General features: G+C 39.1%; 2 protein-coding genes across 2 annotated transcripts in view; one reads left to right on the top strand and one right to left on the bottom strand.

Moving 5' to 3' along the window:
• The window catches only part of OFD1 (OFD1 centriole and centriolar satellite protein), a 37,205-nt gene extending 30,166 nt beyond the window's left edge, over positions 1-7,039 (bottom strand). The window contains exons 1-3 of the mRNA XM_080909683.1: positions 6,782-7,039; positions 6,517-6,615; positions 1,420-1,620 (exon numbers count right to left, since the gene is read on the bottom strand). Of these exons, the coding sequence (XP_080765809.1) occupies positions 1,420-1,620; positions 6,517-6,615; positions 6,782-6,790 (309 nt within the window). The 5' untranslated portion in view covers positions 6,791-7,039. The remainder of the gene's footprint in view (positions 1-1,419; positions 1,621-6,516; positions 6,616-6,781) is intronic.
• A 196-nt stretch (positions 7,040-7,235) lies between these two features.
• TRAPPC2 (trafficking protein particle complex subunit 2) lies at positions 7,236-17,324 on the top strand. Its single transcript, XM_080910757.1, has 5 exons — positions 7,236-7,321; positions 11,574-11,685; positions 14,185-14,333; positions 14,867-14,948; positions 16,324-17,324. The coding sequence occupies exons 2-5, from the start codon at positions 11,593-11,595 to the stop codon at positions 16,420-16,422; spliced, it is 423 nt and encodes a 140-aa protein (XP_080766883.1). The 5' UTR covers positions 7,236-7,321; positions 11,574-11,592; the 3' UTR covers positions 16,423-17,324.
• The last annotated feature ends 1,373 nt before the right edge of the window (positions 17,325-18,697 follow it).

Raw genomic sequence — 18,697 nt, 5'->3', positions numbered from 1 at the left:
TGCCTAAAATATTTTTAATCACACAACTATTCTTAATATCCATATTTCTGCTATAGTATGTATTATGTACTAGAACTACCCTTAGAAGACTGATACAATATATTTTCAAGTGGTTTCCCTTTAAAGAAAAGGCTCTGGTTAGCATTTATATTATTTGTAACTACTAACGATATGAACTGGTTTAATTATTACTATAATTATATAACTATTATGCAATAAAGAAAATTATATAACATATCATTAGAAAGAAGATGAGCTAAAAATGAATTCTTGTTTTAAGTAGTGTCATATTATGTATATCTGGTTGGCCTAGGAATCACCAACGTGACTGAAAATTTGGGATTTTCCTCTGTCTCGTGCTGAGATTACACATGTGTGCCCCCATGCCTAGTATGAAAAATAAATTATTATGCTGTCAAGTTAAATACAGTTGTTAATAAAGTACAGCATATTCAAAGTTCAATCTTTCTTTAGAATACTGACATTGTTCATATTTCTTAAAACCTTTGAATAATTACAAACAACACACATACACAGAGAACACCAGAAATGAACCCTATTGTGAAAGATAGACTTGACTGACAATTAAATGTAAATTTGGGTTAGTTGACTGCAGCCAATATATCCCTAGATGTGGGATATTCACAGTTTGGAACTCTGCACGGGCGAAGGAGAGTATTATGAAAACCACACTCAATTCTACTGCAAACCTAAAACTGTTCCAAAAACAAAAGTCTGCCTTAGATAATATACAAGGACTGAGAATGTTAGTTAAATGGGACTTTAAAGTAATTAATACGATGGATTATTATGTCCAGTGATGATGAGAACTAGTTAAAATCATCAGTGATTAAACCATAGACATGTGCTTTTATAGTTGGGGACTTTATAATTTTTTTTTAAATTATGCATTTTGTACTTCTCTGATGCAACTATAAAGCAGAAACACCTGCAGCAATCTAAAAGGAACACATTAGAAATCAAAATGTTCTGCCTTATAATGCTATTTAGAAGCTACTCACTGTGTGTAAATCAAAATCACTTCACCTGTCTCCAATCTGTAACACATGTGCTACCAGCAGTGGACCTACAAAGTATCCGTTTCCACAGTGAACATTAGGGAAATGGCAGTTACCAGTCTAATTTAAACCACATGGAATGTAACATTACCTTTAGCTTCAAAATATTTAGTGATTCCACATATCACCATTTTCAAAAGACTGAAATACCAAAGCATTAACAACAGCCACATTTGGTACTCATTTGTTATCTAAAAACTATGTTTTATGCAGGAATGGCAACAAAAATGTACAAGAAATGAAGCTAGACAGTCAAGGGACAAGCAGGATAATTGTGTAGCATTTCAGTTACTAGAAAAAGAAAACTGCCAAAAGGAAATTCAAAACCACCAGACTTTACCTTTTCTTTTGCCAAACCACTTTCTGGAAAGAAAACAGAAAGTGAATATTCATAGCCACATCTTTGTAAGTGATCTGCCACCAATGAGTTAGAAGCCCCTATTAGGAGGGCACTCCCTTCCACTGGAATGGATGGAGGCTTCACTTCTCCACTCAATACAGGATGCATCAATTCATGAATTAGCTGGTTTCGGAGTTGTGTCTAGTGCAAAAACAGGTAGAGAGGCAAACTGAGTTACATTTCTCCAGAATAAAAATATACACAGATCTGTTCCATTCACTAAACTCTAATTTTCAAAATGACTCTGGATCTAAGGGCAGAAGGCAGGAACCACTTCTTTCACATTTTTCTTACCCATTAGTGAACTTGGGCAAAAGTTCTTTCCCCAGCTCCCACAACCACTGTCCACAGATCATAACTTGCCCTCTCTAAAAGCAATTTCAACTTCTTGTTATCAGGAAGTCAAGCCAAAGGGAAAATTCTGCCACTTCATCCCAACTGTGGATTGTGGCAGCCTATGAAAGTATTGGCTCAATGAAGTTCTTGAGCATAATGTTGATCATAATAAAACTTAGTAGTTTTTTTTTTTTATTTGTTTGTGCTGTGCTGAAATTCACTCTGTAGATGAATCAGTCTGGCCTCAAACTCAGAGATCTACCTGCCTCTACCTCCTATGTTCTGGGAGTAAACTCGTGAGACACCACACTTAAAATGAAGAAGTAACATACAAGCAGGAAACTAGTAAACTCCAAGAAAGCTTATCAAAAATGTACTTCTGAGATGGCAAGATGTCTCAAAGAATAAAGGCACTTGCCATGTAAGCTAGATGACCTGAGTCATCTCATACCTGGTATCTGAGATGGAGGGAAGGAATGAACTCTCAAAAAAAGTTGCCTCTGACTGTTACATATGGGAATGTGCACAGCCATGCATGTACACAGGCATTTTTGAAAAAAAAAAGAAAATAAATACACTATCACATAGGGTATTCATTCATACTTCATGTCATTAGAAGATAAATTTCTCACCACTGATAAATGAGGAAATAGAGGGTCAGAGGAGATAATTTTCTTCACATTATAACACTGGCATTATTCATTTGAATTTTAAGAAAATCTCCTAAATTAATGAGAGTACTAAAAGTTTAACTAAATTTTTGCATATAGTTTAGAAATGTACAGGTGAGCTTAACTTTGCAGCAAGTTGCCAAGATTCTTGAGGTTCTGTATGAAACAAAATCTAATAATTTCTTTAATACAAGAAAGCACCAAAAGGGGTCTTTAGCTCTTTCTGCTATCCTTGACTATGATACAATGATTGCTGTTAAAATTGAGTTCCTAGGAGACAAAAACAGCATCTACCCCTATCTTTACAGTCCCCAAAACCATGATGCATTAAAGTTCATTCTGGGTAGCAACTGAGTTTATTAGGTTTGCTTACAGAGAAATGAATGAGGTGTTATATGTAGGAGTGTAGATGCCCTTAAAGCAGCCACAACAAATGAATTCTGAACCCATCATGACGATTCCTCCCCCAATCTATATACTCTAGCCCCTGCCTGAGAAGGGGGACATGTACAATCAGAATAGAACTGCAGACAACTATTAGGGAGGACTGACTGGATACTAAAGAGAAGATCCCAAGGTCCTTCCCACCAAACGTTTAGGAAGGAATTTCAACAGTCAACAAGCCCAGCTGTGATGATCATTTGTAAGCAGTTCCAGCTCACTTCCTGAAGATGGTGGGAGTTTGGCTCAGAAGATAGTCCTATACAATAATGGTATATAAAAGTATCATGACAGAACATATTATATATCTAAATTCCTCTACTTAAAAAGACATTTACACTGAACAAAATACACACAGTTGCCATTATCTACCATTCACAACCTGACACAGTAAAACAAAAAAAGAAAGAAGGAAGAAGAGGGGAGAGTGCAGCATCTTTTACCCATCAAATTTAGAAGTAGCTAATTATATTCATAATATACTGAGGAAATGATCTATTCAGATATCTTGCCTAAAAGAAAAAATTAATGGTGTTGTGTGCCGAAGAGAAAATAAGAGCAAGAAAACCCGAAATGGCAGTTATAAATGCATTGTCATCTTGACAACCACAAAAAGCAAAAAGTACTTGCTAGTAGGAGTCACAAAATTGCCTTGGAGTTTCCCAGCAGTCAATGCACCAGGGAAATCTGTTCAAAATTAAATTTTGCAGGTTGAAGAGATAGTTCAGTTAGTAAAGTACTTTGCCTTACAGACATAAAGACATGAACATGATCCCCAGAACCCACATAAAAAGCCAGGCATAATGGTGAACTGTTATCCCAGGACTGAGAAGGTAAAGACAAGAAGATCCCTGGGTCTCATCCAGTCAGTCCACCTGAATTAGAGGAGAGCTCCATGTTCAATGAGGAACCCTATCTCAAAACAGTAAGGTAAAATGCAATCGAGAAAGGCACCTGACATCAACATCTGGTCCCCACACCATATATTAGAGCACCTGTAACCGCTTGTTCACATAGAGGATGTTCCTAAATAGCTTGAGGGCTAGTGATGTATCTCAGTTGGTAGAATACTTTTACTTTCATGCATAAAACCTCAAGTTTGAGCTCCAGCAACAAATAAACAGGTGATTCAAATAAACTGGGAAATTTAAGGGAGTCCTTGGCTCTATACATAGGTCAAGGCCAGTCTGGGCTACAAACATTTGTCTCAAAAAATGTGGTTAAGAGTAACTGTTACATAATCATGAGGATTAAGGTTTAGATCCTAGTACTTGTGTAATAAGCCAGCTGGGTGTCCTCTGCCAACATGAGGAATTGGGACAACCTGCACACACTCAGACAAACACAAAGAAAATCTTTAAAAATATAGTACGGAAGGACAGTTATCACAAAATTAGTGGAAAACTCAAAGTATGAGAGAAAAATTATCAGTCTTAACACACACATCTCAGAAATGGTGTTAACTAGTCCAAAAATAAACAGATGATTTGACAAGTTTCATTTAATATATACCTAAATTGGATATAGGAGAAGATGCCTGTAATCCTAACACTAGGAAGGTTGAGGCAGGAGGAGCACCTAAATTTAAGGCAGTATACTAAGACAGTGTTTCAAAAACAACAAAAATTATGACAAAACCCACAAAGCAAACAAAAGCACCCTATACATAAATGACTTTGTAATTGACTATAAACATAAATTCATTTTAAATAATAAAGATACTATACTTGATCTCAGTCAAAAGGCTGAAAAGCTATTTCAAATAATAAAGAATATAAATCTAAGCAATAAATCCATAAATCAGACTGATTACCTATATCAAACACTGAACTAAAAAAGTAAAAATTAGCTAAATTTGAGTAAATAAAAATGTGTCCTGCTTTTTATTCAGTTGGGCTAATGGTCTGAATAACCAGCCATGCTGTTGTTGTGAACAAGAATTACACAAAAGGATAGAGATAAAGGTATCCATTGTTCAAGACCAAATAAAAGTGAGATGTGAAGAACTGTCAAGTCTAATCTAGAGTGTGACATGCCCAGAATGCAAGGATTGTTCAGTATTAAAGATTAATAAAGTATAGTCAATCCAGGTGATTAAATCCAGAATCATTAATGGGTTAGAGTTCAACATAAAAGATCAAGCCTTTCTAACATTTCTAATGTAAAAACTGAGGAGATGGCTCAGTTGATAAAATACTGTCTATGTGTACATGAGATCCTGAGTAATTTGAACAATCCTTCCATAGCCATATGGACACATTACTACAAATGTTCCCACCACAGGGCACAAAGGCCCTGGCCTGACAACCCAGTACTCAGGGAAGAAGCAGAAGAACACTGCCAAATGGCCAAAGCGTGCCCATTCCTTCTTACTCAGAAAGGGGGTTCTCTGTACTCTGCAGGAAATGATAGGTGAAATAGACAGAACCGGTAGAGACCTGGGCAGAAGCTGCACATTCAATAGGAGACAGCAACCTAAATGACCTCTGACTAACCAGGATGTCATTCACTGTCACTGAACATAAGGATTTCAAGCAACTTGAGGAAACAGGGAAAGGGTCCTCACACAAATTTTAGAATGGTATACATACCTATAGCAGTTTGTATTTATAAAATATACGATTTTCTTTTTCTGTATTTTCCAAACAAGTCTTATATATTTTTATGAAGTTAATAAACAATTAATAGTGGGAGAAGTCAGGCTCACCTTTCCTTAATTTCCAATTCTATATGTAAAATATATTTCTAAAAGGTACTGTAAGGAAACACAATTAACTCCATCCCTTGCTGTTACCCAAACTTAAGATGTACTAATACATAATTGCTATTCATTTTAAATATACACTCCCTGAAATATCTCATTTGTATTTACAATTACTGAGACAAGGTATCACTCTAAAGTCTTGGCTGATCTAGAACTGGCTATGTGGCCCAGCTGCCCTCCAACTCACAAGAGATATGCCTGCCTCTGCTTCCCAAGTGCTGGGATTAAAGGCATGTGACAATACACCTGGGGCCTTTCCACTATATTGTTTAAAAACAATTCAATTTCTCAAACTGTTACACAGTTAAGGAGTACCTTCATATTTTCTATGTAGTGTCAACAAACAGACTCTAAAAGCATTTATTAATTCTGAAAAGTGCAAACCTAAGTTAATGGGCTCATTGCTTAGTTAGCAAATGGGCTTCATTTTTAAGACATGTATGTCACTGTACTCTGTTCACATCCACCTTCCCATTCATCACCCTCTCCAGTCTGGTCCTTTCCCCACAATAGTCCCCTCCTGTTCTCCTTGCATATACATAGACTGGTTAAACCTAGACTGTGAACAAGACTTGTAACAGTAGCTTAGTTATATGGCAATGTGTTCATTATACACATTATGTGCTACCTTAATGTCAGTTCAATAAGTCTATTGTATGCTCTTTTTAAAAGACAACTGAAACTCAACATATTCAGAATGTAACTCACTAATATATAGTTCACTATTTTGAAAGCCAAGCTCTGGATGAATTTAAATGTAGAACTACCTGCTGTTAAAGGTTACACTTGTGGAAGTAACGACATAATCATGCCTAAATTTGATACCTTAAGTGTGTCCAGTATACCCCGATCCTTAAACGTCTGGTATAGCTTTTTGCGCAGTTCATCTTGACTCAACACATCGTATTTGTGGGGCATGGTGGACTGAAAAGAGAAAATGGTGAGTTACCTAGTGGCAAAGGGGACGTGAATTTCAGAAACCCGTCCAGTGACCTCGCCGGAATCCCTAGAATGCTTAACGAAGCTTTAGCGAACATAAACAAAGAGGTGTCCTTTCAGAAAACCCCTGTTAAGTGGCAAGTGGAACTACCTCAGCCATCGTTATCTGCTTCCTCCCAAGCTCGCCCCTCCACGGCTGGACTCCTTGGCCCTGGGCAGGTCGTAGGAGGAAAAGGGAACCCTTGAACTCCGAGCCCAGCCTGTCTCTGGGGACCTGGAAGAACAAGAGAGCTGAACATTCAGCCCATTATTCAGTGAAACACGCGCACTTCCTCCCACGGTCTGAAAGGGTGGGCGGGGCCGTGAACCGGGAGGGACTCTGGACTGAAGAAAGACGAAAATCCGAAACGAGGGCCCAGAAGCAGCCGCTCAGTAGACACTTGTCACTGCTCCACAGCTCCTGCCCACACCGCTCTAGGCCCGCTCAGCTGGCCCAACGTCTTTCAGACCAAACGCACCCGCCAAGGGTTGGCGCGCGGCGACGCATGCGCGACCTTAGGCCGGAAGTCCCATCCACATCTCGCGAGAGTATAGCCTCAGATCTCGCGGGAGTGACTCTGGGTTGCTAGGCTGAAGGCCCACAGCGTAGGTTCTTGAGGCGGGTGCTTCCACTATCTGCTCCTCCCTACAGGTAGGACTTGGAGGGAAGTAGGGAGCGGGCGCGCCGTGTCCGCGGGGGATTCCGGGCCTCAAGTGATGCGGACATTGGTCTTCTATCTTTCCATCCAACCCTGATGGGATAGCAGGGCCAGCCCCCAGGGCTGCTTAATCACCGTTCTCTTGGTTGCTACAGCCTCCGTTTCCACGTGGAAACGACCCCCTCGTGCTCGGAGGCTCGGCGTTCCCCGGGACAGTAGTTAACCCAATGTGTGTTCACTGCACTGCCCTTGCCCTTTACCATAGAAAGTAGTCCTGGGCATCCTTGGTGTATATTCATTAAATGTCAGTAGTACCCTGCCCCCTGTACTCACACGTCTGCAGACTTTTGGCAGATGCTCTCAAAGAGACAAAAGGCGCATCTCGTCGAGAAACGCGGAGCTTAATTTTATAGAGAACCCCCGTCGTGTGTTTGCTGATCTGTGGGACAATGGAATTACAGCTGCCCGAAACTCAGGGCAGTTTCTAAAGGTCCCTCCATAGAGACTGCAGAGAGATTTACTATGTTTTTTAAAAATGGATGGCTTTAAACTGGGGTGGACGCGCATTATCTTGTGTTTGCCTGTAACCTAAAATGTTTAACTTGGAAAGGATTTGTAACTTCATCCTCCTGCTCTTACACTAGCAGTCCTCCATCATCGCACCATATGAATTTTAGCTTCCTGGTAACTTCAGATGACAGCTCTGGGCTTGGCCTTAGAGCAATTTAGAATGAATCTATCAGGTCCTGAGATGAAAATACTTGGCCTTGTGTATGATGGACTGCACTCCCTCAAACCCAAACCAGACATAAATAATTGATCACAGCCATTCACTGCTGACCACACTGTTTCTCAGCACCAACTCCTGGCAACCATACCAGACATGAATAATTGGTTACAGCCTTTCACTGCTGACCACACTGTTTCTCAACACCAACTCCTGAGAGTCATACCAGCTAAGTAGATTTTGCTCACAAGAAACCCTATGGTATCCCTAGTCAAATCCCTTTTCTACTAGACATTGTATTTCAGGAATACACTGAACACCACCACAGAACACTTCCTTCCCACTTAGCTTAAAACACCCTCAGCTCCTTCAGTTGCTCTTGTTTCCAGACCATTCGTTGTCTAAATCCCACCCCCCCCCAATACATTGTTTAAAGGTAGCCATCATTTTAAACTGTGGTTCCCAGAACTGAGTGCTTTCACAGATAATGTAGTGAGCATAACAGCAGCACTTTCCACACCTTGCTTGGACACCTTTTGTTTGTTTTGTATTTTTAGATTTACTTTATTTTAGGTGTGTGTGTGTGTGTGTGTGTAATAAGTACAGGTGGCCACAGAGGCCAGAAGAAGACATTAGATCCCCTAGAGCTGGAGTTACACGCAGTTGGAGCTGCCTAATGTAGGCGCTGGGATCGAACTTGGGTCTTGTGTGAGAGCAGTATGTTCTCTTAACTGCTGAGCAGTCTTTGTCCCAGCTGTCTTACTGTTCATTCAGTCTAGAAAGCTTTAGTTTTCCTTTCCTGACATGTCAGGCTGCAGCCTTACTGAGCAATAAATCCAAACTTTTGGGTTCACAGTTCTTTTACTCTAGGTTTCTCTCCTTTGGCTGTGCAGTTGGTTTGTTGTTACAGTTTTTAGTTTTTTTGAGGCAGTCTCATACTGTGGCCTAGGCTGGAACTGTTCTCCTGTTTTAGGCTCCCTAGTGCTGGTATTAAAGATGTGAGCCACATGGGCTGGAGAGATGGCTCAGCGGTTAAGAGCACTGATTGCTTTTCCCAAGGTCCTGAGTTCAAATCCCAGCAACCACATGGTGGCTCACATCCATCTGTAATGAGACCTAATGCCTTCTGGTGTGTCTGAAGACAGCTACAGTGTACTTATATATAATAAATAAATCTTAAAGGAAAAAAACAAGATGAGAGCCACTATACCTGGATTCTGTCGATTTTAAAGCTCAAGTACAAGACTATGTCTCAGCCTCTTATATCTTAAGATTTTTGGAACTCACTATGTGGTCTAAACTGGCCTCAGAGCCATAGTGACCCCTCCTTCCCCAGCCTCCCAAGTGCTAGGAAAACAGGCATGAGACAGTTTGTATTGTTTTATACATTGGAATTTTAAATAGCATTACTTATTTTATGGATAGAAAAGGTGCAGAAGTTTTGTACAGAGTTTAGAATAGATGATCTAGAGTTGAGCTGTTCTGTATTGGAAATGCTAGCCCCACGCAGATACTTATGTTCAAACTATTAAATTCAAACTTCTGTTCTGCAGTTGTCCTAGCCACATTTCACATGCTTAGTGGCTTCTATATTAGGTAGTATGGTTTGAGAGCATTTCTGTCTTGGCAGAAAGTTAATTAGGATGGGCAACAAAATCGTGTGTCACCTATGCCCAGTACCCAGCATGAGGTAAACCTGTGAATAGTAGCTAAGTCTAAATGCCGCATACTTTCTCTTACATATGAGATCTAGGTTGAAAAGCATTTACAAATAAAAGAAGTGGGGTTTGTTTTAGAGAGGATGTCTGTAAGGAGGGAGTAACAAGAAGGCAGTAAAGAAATGTGCATTACCAAAATGGGTGTCTGTGACTGTGTGAAGAAAGATGGCCTGGGAAAGCCACTGTTTGTGCAGTTAGTAAGTTCTAAGGGAAAGAAGCTCTGTCTCTCTGCTCAGGTGGGTAGCTTGTAAAAGAACCCTTATGTCTGTCTTTCAGTTCCTATTCTGTTTCATGCTATCCTTAGACAAGACACTTTACCATTTGCACATCTATAAAGCAACTGTGGAGCCTGGTGTGGGTTATCTTTCTGTGCTTGCATTTCTTTCTGCTGTCTGGGGGCTCCCTCCTTTGCTGTTGTTGCTTAAAACTATCTGTGCTGAATAAAGTAAATCCTTTCATTGCCATACTGGAGCCCTGTACCCTAATCTAGCAAGAATTCGTGATATCATTGTTCAGTTGCTTCAAACTTCAAGTTCTCTTTCCTTTTTTTTTTCCTTTGACTACTGTGAAGGCTTCCTAGCCTTGCATAGTTTTCTATTGTTCCTGCTTGTCTCTGTTTATTTATTTTCCACTGTAGCTGTTTTCATACACACCATGAGAGGCCATCAGATCCCATTACAGATGGTTGTGAGCCACCATGTGGTTGCTGGGAATTGAACTCAGGACCTCTGGAAGAGCGGTCAGTGCTCTTAACCACTGAGCCATCTCTCCAGTTCTGTTATACACTTTTAGTATTGGATACTTTTCTTTCTCCTAAAACTAACAGCTTTTTCTGGAAAGGACTAAATGGTAAATACTTTGGGCTCTATGCTGGGTTGTCTCTTGTCAGTGCTCAGCTCTTCCATTGAAGGATGAAAGCAGCTTTTAAACAATAGTAGTAGGTTAAATTTTGGCCTGGAATCTGTATGTGTGGAGTCCTACCCCAGATAATGTTCTTGTTGTTTGTTTTTATTTTGAGACAGTTTCTATTATGTAGCTGTGGCTGCCTCAGAACTTGCTATGTAGACCAGGTTTGCCTGGAAGATATTGAAACCCATTTGCTTCTGCTTTCCAAATGCTGGGGCTAAAGGTTTGTCCATTATGCCTGGCAAACTTTTTAAATAAATTAGTGCATTAAGAGGCATATCATAGTCCCTTGTATTTTCAGAGACTTAAATTTGCAACATACATCCTTCTGATAGCAAGAAGACAAAAACTGTACAATCCGTGGACAAATATTATTTCATTGTATCTTTTGTGTAAAAATGGTTTGTGGTAGAGCTGGCTTTTAGCTTTATTTGAATGGTACCTCCTGAGCATTTCTGAGACAAGCTAATTACTTCCTTTACCTTTTCTACTTTTTAACCAACAACCTCTGTTAGTCTTTTCAGGTGATAATGTGAACACTAAACAGTATAGTCCAACTTAAGCCTAATGCACTCCATCAGATACAGGGGTCCTTGAGCTAAATGTTTCAAATTTTCAGTCATGAAAATACTGTCTTTATGATATACTGCAGGTTTTCCAGTTTCCTTCAGAAAATACGTTGGGTTCTAAAGAACATATCAAAGATATTTAATGTGTACAGTACAAAAGTCATATGCCTATGATAATATACCAGAAAACAGACCATGTCGCCAAATTTAAATAGAAAAACTAAAATTTTGTACTTCATGTTATTCATTTTGGGTCTTGGTGTTGAGGATTAAAAGTATGTGTGTGTGTGTTTTTTTTTTTTTTTTCTTCATTTAATTTGATTAGGAGCTGCATATTGAAGACAATGTCTGGAAGCTTCTATTTTGTAATTGTTGGCCACCATGATAATCCAGTTTTTGAAATGGAATTTTTGCCACCTGGGAAAGCAGAATCCAAAGTATGTATGCAACCTTAAATTAATAAGACTTTTTAGGTCATTTGTAATGGTATATCATAATAGTGTTTTAGAACTGAAATAGATCAGTATAAATAAAACAACTGAGATATAGCAGCAGTTAAATTAGATTTTCTCTGGAGTTCCGTAGGCTGATAGAAAACAGTTATGGAAGGAATGTCACCTACTATGAAAGGCTTCTTAAGCATACAGAAATGTAGCCTGCCTGTCATGGGCCCGAGACAATGTTCGTTGCCTCAAAATGCCACAGTAGTCTATTGTGCTTCAGCAAATCACATTTTTCACCAGAACAGACATAGATCAGTTTACACCGAAAGATTAAAAAGAACCTTACTCCCCTGTTGCCCTGATGTCATCATGACTATAGCACTTCATTTCTGTGGCTTTTCCAACACTGCTTAAATTGTCTCCATCTTAGTGACAGCCAGGCCACATCAGGAAATTCTAAAAGCAACAGCAGAGATAATGCTTTCTTATTATCTAAGTTGTCTTGGCCTTAGTTCTTTCTCTAGCTACCTCTCACCTTAAAGCATTTCTATAGTATGTGCCCAATCCCTCAAAAGTGATCATCAGTGTATAGGAAGGAGAAACACTGCTGAGAGATAGACACAGCATACATCCATTTCTCTAAGGAATCAGGTTTCTTTGATATGTCAGCATTAGGGATGCAAACATAATTTATTTAGCTATGTAAGAGTGCCTGGGCAACTGGTGGCCTTCTACCAGCCTCATTTTGGGAACAACCTCCCTAGTAAGTTATGCTAGTTTCTTGTGGCTGTCATAGCACAGTGCCATGACTTGAGTGGTTTAGAACAGTAATGCACTGTTGCAGTTTCAGAAGCAAATGTCTGAAATTGATGCCTTGTCAAGGCCTCACTCCCATGGAAGGTAGTTATCTCGGCTTGTGGCAACTTAGTGCCTGTCTTCTGGTAGCATTCTCCTTGTGTACATGTGTCCAAATCTCCCATTTAATTTTTTTGTTGTAGAGGATGTATCAGAGTTTCACTTTATAGCCCTGACTCTCCTAGAATGCACTGGGTGGTCCAGGATGGCCTCCACTTCACAGGTACACTCTGTCCTCAATCTCCTTAGTGCTGGGATTACAGGTATGAGCCACCACACACTACAGCAAACCTTTTTTTCTAAGGACAGCAAGTACAAAGGATTAGAGGCCCACTCTACTCCACAATGACCTCATCTTATCTAACCACATCTTTAGTGACCCTCTTTCTAAGGCCACATTCTGAGGACCATATGGGTTTTGAGAAGGACTCTATATACTAGTGGTACTCAACTTTCCTAATACTGCGACACTATAATATAGTTCCTCATGTTGTAGTGACCTGCCCAACCATAAACTTATTTCATTGCTACTTTGTAACTGTAACTTTGTTCCTATTATGAATCGTAATGTAAATATCTTAGGTGACCCCTGTTAAAGGGTTTTTCAACCTCCAAAGGGGTTGGCACACATAGTTTGAGAACCACTGCTATATACCATAGAGAATCTCTTCCACAGCAGGTAGTTTTTGAAAACACATTGTGAAAGAGAATTCCACAGGAGTAAGACTTCATCCAGGTCATGATTTTGTTTTCTATATTGTAGTGAGTCATTCCTGCCTTCTTTCCAGTTAGGCCATCTTGCCCATGAAGAGGACACTCATGGTTCTGACTGGATTGTTTCTGCTGTTAATAGAGATGACAACTCACAGCTGGGCTGAGCATGACCTCCCTCCCCTTCCCAGGTCCCAATGCCGTGTAAGCTCTGTTCTGCAAGAGGCCTATCATAGGTCTTCACAAGTGTCATCTCTAATTTCTCTGCAGCTTCTGCTCAGGAAACCTGACTCTCCCTTTTACCTTCAGCCCTTGAAGCCCTATGTGTATAGTATCCCTTTGTTTCTGTTCTTGATTTCTACCTTGGTCTCTACCTAGGGAAAGTGTCCTCTTTGATCCAAATCTGCTTATACACTTTGTATGTTTCTCTTCTAATAAGAGAGAATTCCAGAAAGTAACATCGCTCTTATTTCCTCCATTAAAAGTAGTTGTCTGTTTACATATGATGAAATAAATAGTTGTGCAAAGTTAGTAACTGCCTTCTACCAGCATTGAAAATGTATTTAAGTTTCTTGAAGACATTTATTAATTGGTGTTCCTATTTATGAGTGATAGATAAAAAGACTAAAAAACCATAATCTTTTATGTCTTATGATAATAGTACATGAAGTAAATGCAGAGTCCTCCCCTAAAAAAAACATGTATGGAATTTACAGAATGAAAACCAGGCATGCTGGTGCTCACCTGTAGTCCTAGCACCTGGGAAGCTGAAGCAGGGTCAGGAGCTCAAGACCATTCTAGGTTACATAGTAGGGCCATATCTAAAATAAGAAAAAACACAATATACACAAATTGACAGAATTTGAGAATGAATTGTTGGTGGTCTTAATGCCATATGGAAATGTTCATCTTCATTTTGTTACTTAGGATGATCACCGTCATCTGAACCAGTTTATAGCTCATGCTGCTCTCGACCTTGTGGATGAAAATATGTGGCTTTCTAACAACATGTACTTAAAAACTGTGGACAAATTTAATGAGTGGTTTGTATCAGCATTTGTCACTGCAGGGCATATCCTTACCTTATGATAGTTTGCTTTCTGTTGCTGTTATAAACACTGACCAAAATCAACTTCAAGGAAGAAAGAGTTAGCTTACACTTCCCAAGTCCATTATTGAGGGAAGTCTGGGCAGGAGCTCAAGCAAAACTGGAGACCCTAGAGGAATACTGTATACTGGGCCCACCTGCCTATGGATGGTACTGCCGTCAGTGGGCTTGGCCTTCCTAACAAACTCAAAAAGTAAGGCTAAGACTTTTTTTAAAAACCTGGGGGTTTTTTGTTTGTTTGTTTGTTTTTTTTTTTTTTTGGTGGGGGGGGCGGTGTATCTGAACCATACCAAAAGCTATTTTACTTAAAGTCTGTTTCCTAACTTTAAAATACTACACTCTCCTTAAGATAAGGCTAAGTTGAGGTTAAGCCAGTTTATGTATTCAGCTTTGCCATCACAAAATGCAGTTCATGTGATAAATTTGAAGAATATCTTACCAGATGGCTGCCTTAAATGCTTCACTTCTAGTAAAGATTATGCCTTAATCTTTTTCACATATGCGATTTATTATGCTTCATGATGTGAGGCAAGAAGATGGAATAAAGAACTTCTTTACTGATGTCTATGATTTGTATATAAAGGTACGATATACCCTAAAATTAATCTGATTTTTAAAGAGGGTAAGGGTGGAGATATATCCAAAATTAAGGTATAAAAATCAGTTTCTTTTATCACTAGTAATTTCATTTTAGTGTTTTCTCACATATGTATTTATATTACCTAAGGAACTGATATGTTTTAGCTTTATGTTAAAGTATTAAAACCCTAAATTAAAAGAATTATAGGGCACAGTGGTAATGTGTATAATACCAGCACTTGAGAGAATCATGAGCCTGAGGCCAGCCAAGCTACATAAGAATTTTCGGAGAGGTTGGGGGTGGAAATGACGGCAGCAGTAAGGCGTAACTTTTTTAAAAAATTGAACATATGAGACATTTACCATTTGTTTACATAATCAAAGGGTCCTATAGATTAATCCATTTGTAATGAATACAAAGTAGATTCAAGATCCATGTTATGTACATAGGCCCTATCAGTCAGAATACCGTGAAGTTAGCAGCAGGTACTTCTCAAAACTAAAATTCTGGACCACAGAATTCCTGAAGAGGAGCCAGTCAGGTAAGGTGATGCATGCCTATGATGCCAGCACTTGGGAGGTAGAATAGAAAATTTAGGAGTACAAAGCCAGTCTCAGCTGCTTTGGATTACACAGGTAGCTTACACCTGGATTCTAAGATTTGGGAGACTGGAAGAATTACAGTGAGTTCGAGGCCAGGCTCAGCAACAGAATGAGAACCTGCCTCCCAGAAAAAAATTAAATATGTTTTTGTTATTTATTTTGTAAAGATTCTTGTTGCATTTTTTGTCTATTTGTGAGGGGGGAGGATGGGAAGAGGTGACACATGCCATAGTGTACTTAATGGAGCGAGGTTAGGACAGCTTGTAGGTATCAGTTCTCTCCTACTATGTGGGTCCTGGAGATGGAAATAGGCTTGTCAAGTAGGCTTTAGGCACTAGGCCTGTTAATTTTTTGAGATAGTCTTATGTAACCTAGCATGGCCTTGAACTCACTGTGCAGCTAAAGCTAGGCTTGAATTCCTTCCTGATCCTCCTGCAGCTCCCAAGTGCAGAAATTTCAAGGGCATGCAAACACCTGGCTAAGATGTTACAGTATAACAATGGGCATCCTTTGAGAAGCCTACAGATGCCCTAGATATGCCTTACTTCCTGGGTGTCTCTTTAACTCTCATGATTACACTCTATAAATACCTTTTTAAAATCCAGTTCTGCCTCATTCAAAAGAAAAAAAAAAGCAATGGAGCACTTTTAATGAAAATTGAAAATGGGACTCAGACTCATCTTAGCTCAATTTTAAGATATAAATTCCTTTAGCAACCTGTGATTTATTAGCCAGCTTCCTTTAATTGGCTCACTAATAACCTCTTTCTTTCCTAGTTTGCAATGAATCCATTTTATGAACCTAATTCTCCTATTCGATCAAGTGCATTTGACAGAAAAGTTCAGTTTCTTGGGAAGAAACACCTTTTAAGCTAAATGGAGAAAACTTCTGAAACAAGCTGGATCATCGTGAGGTATACTCAGGAATGTGTTCTGTAAGTCATTTGAAATAGCCTGGAAAATGTTTCCTCAAAATTGTACATTGTTTTCATATTGATTGTCAACATTAATATTTGCTCGTGAACATTGTTATTTATAAACAATTCTTTACCAGTTTTGAACATTTTTATTTAAAAGCTTGAGAATACTTTTGTTTTTCTTAAGATAATTAGAACTTAATTTATTAATTGAAAAGCATATGTCATAGTTAATATTGTTAGATTGATTGAAGACTGAAAAGTTCTGGAGACATGAATGAAATTGAGTTATTTATACATTTAGAGATGTTCTTTTAAAACATAATACACTGCAGTACCAAGAAGGTGAAGCAGAAAGCCCATGACAAGTACTACATGCTTGCCTGCCTCTACCAGAGGCTGAGAATAATCATCTTGCTGTAACTCTAAACCCTAGACCTATGTGTGCTGCACCAGTTACAGGCCATGGCAAAGTGTGTTGCTTTTGTCACCTTATGTTTCCTTTCTCTTAGTAAACTAAAGGTTTACTTTATTTAAACTTGTTAATATCTGTACTTGAAAAAATGTTATAATATGGATTTGGTATTACTAATAAAAGCCTGGGTTACACTGACATTTGCTCTTAACCTTTTAGGCTATATACAGAGTGGGGGGTGGCAGATGTGGCCTCTTGTATTAGAAATTTTGGGTTGATTTTACAGTAGTACATATGCATGGAAAAGCAAACCAGATTTTCATGTATACACTGGAAAAATTCCCTTCTAACTTTTGAGTAAGCACTTCTAAATTCTCTTGTACTCTTTGGTGATGTTGTTCCCTCTTTTTTTATTTCTTAAATAAAGATTTATATCCAAGAATGGGGTAATTTGATGCCTACTTTTAAATGCAGACCAACACCAATACTTTAAATCCCATTTCACTACTGAAGTCTGAAAACTCATATGGTACATCTCGATTACAGATCACCTCTGACTAGCTGACAAAGGCAGTCAGGTAAAATTATAGGACTTGAGGCTGGTTTGATGTTACCCAGCAGTTAAGAATGTTTTTGTTCTTGCAGATGACCCTGACCCAACTTGGCTTCACAGTACCTAAGGGGAGCACCTCTAGAGGGATCCACTGCCTCTGGCCTCCTTGAGCACCTACACTTACAGGCACATACCAACACACAACACACACAATTAAAAACAATAAATTTTTAAGTACTTTGAACAATGCTAACAGGCAAGGCCCAAATATATCTTTATCATATACAACTTGTCTCCCCTTCAATGAGCATGGAACTCACACCTAGGGAGGTGCTATAACTCCCAACCAGTAGCAGCATCATATTACAACATGAAGTCCAGAACGACTTGGGTTCTAGCCCTGGGGAACAAAAGGTACCTTGCAAATAGCCTTCCTTCAGGCTTATGAGGGCAATATGAGAAGTAGGACTATTCACCTTATAAGTATATTGCAACAGTTAAGTACTAATATCCGTATGTGACCTTCAGGAAGCTCAATGGGAAGTCCAGCAATGACTGAGACTTCAGAGTGTTTAAACAGGAAAGCAGCCTTCCAGGAATAAAGGCATGGGAGCCAGAACCTGTGTAAGGGGTAAAGCATTAAGCAAGCTCATATGACTAAGTTTGGAGCTGATAGGTAATGTCCTATTCAAGTAAAATTTCATGTTGGCACTAAATATAGAATATACGTTTATATTCTAAAGGTAATCCAGATAAAATCACATAAAACTAATTGTATCCTTTCTGTAGCTGGACATTTCTAGGATATATTACTAGTGTATTTCGAGTGCATTAAGTCTTTCTCTGTCCCTACTCCTGTAGCTTTTTAAAGTCTTATTCATGAGGGTCGGGGGATGGAGGAGGGTGTGTGTATCATGGCATGCATGTGTTCAGAAGACAATGTAAAGTTTTTTTCTCTTCTGCTTTTTACATTGGTATTGGTTCCATGGACTGAACTTGGGAGATAGGCAGGTTATGTGAGCCTTTACCCACTGAGCAAAGACAGGGTTCTCTGTGTAGCTCTAGCTTTCCTGAAGCTCACTCTGTAGAACAGGCTGACCTTGAACTCAGAGTACTGCTTGTTTCTGCACCCTGAGTGTTGGACATACACCACTAACACCTGGCTTGTTTTAATCTTTTTAAGATTTATATTTACACATGCTGTATCTGCACTGTACACCTGCATGCCAGAAGAGGGCATCAGATCACAGTATAGACTAGTTATGA

This window comes from Micromys minutus (assembly GCF_963924665.1).
Source record: "Micromys minutus genome assembly, chromosome: X".
NCBI lineage: Eukaryota > Metazoa > Chordata > Mammalia > Rodentia > Muridae > Micromys > Micromys minutus.
Note: the sequence above shows the minus strand (reverse complement) of the source record. Positions and strands in the feature narration are given on the sequence as shown.

Bases quoted from the DNA above. Each gene is read 5' to 3' on its own strand.
- TRAPPC2 (XM_080910757.1), top strand. From the start codon at position 11,593: ATGTCTGGAAGCTTCTATTTTGTAATTGTTGGCCACCATGATAATCCA. The intron at 14,334-14,866 runs CCTTACCTTATG...TTTTTCACATAT, and splicing joins TTTGTCACTGCAGGGCATAT to GCGATTTATTATGCTTCATG. The intron at 14,949-16,323 runs GTACGATATACC...TTTCTTTCCTAG, and splicing joins TCTATGATTTGTATATAAAG to TTTGCAATGAATCCATTTTA.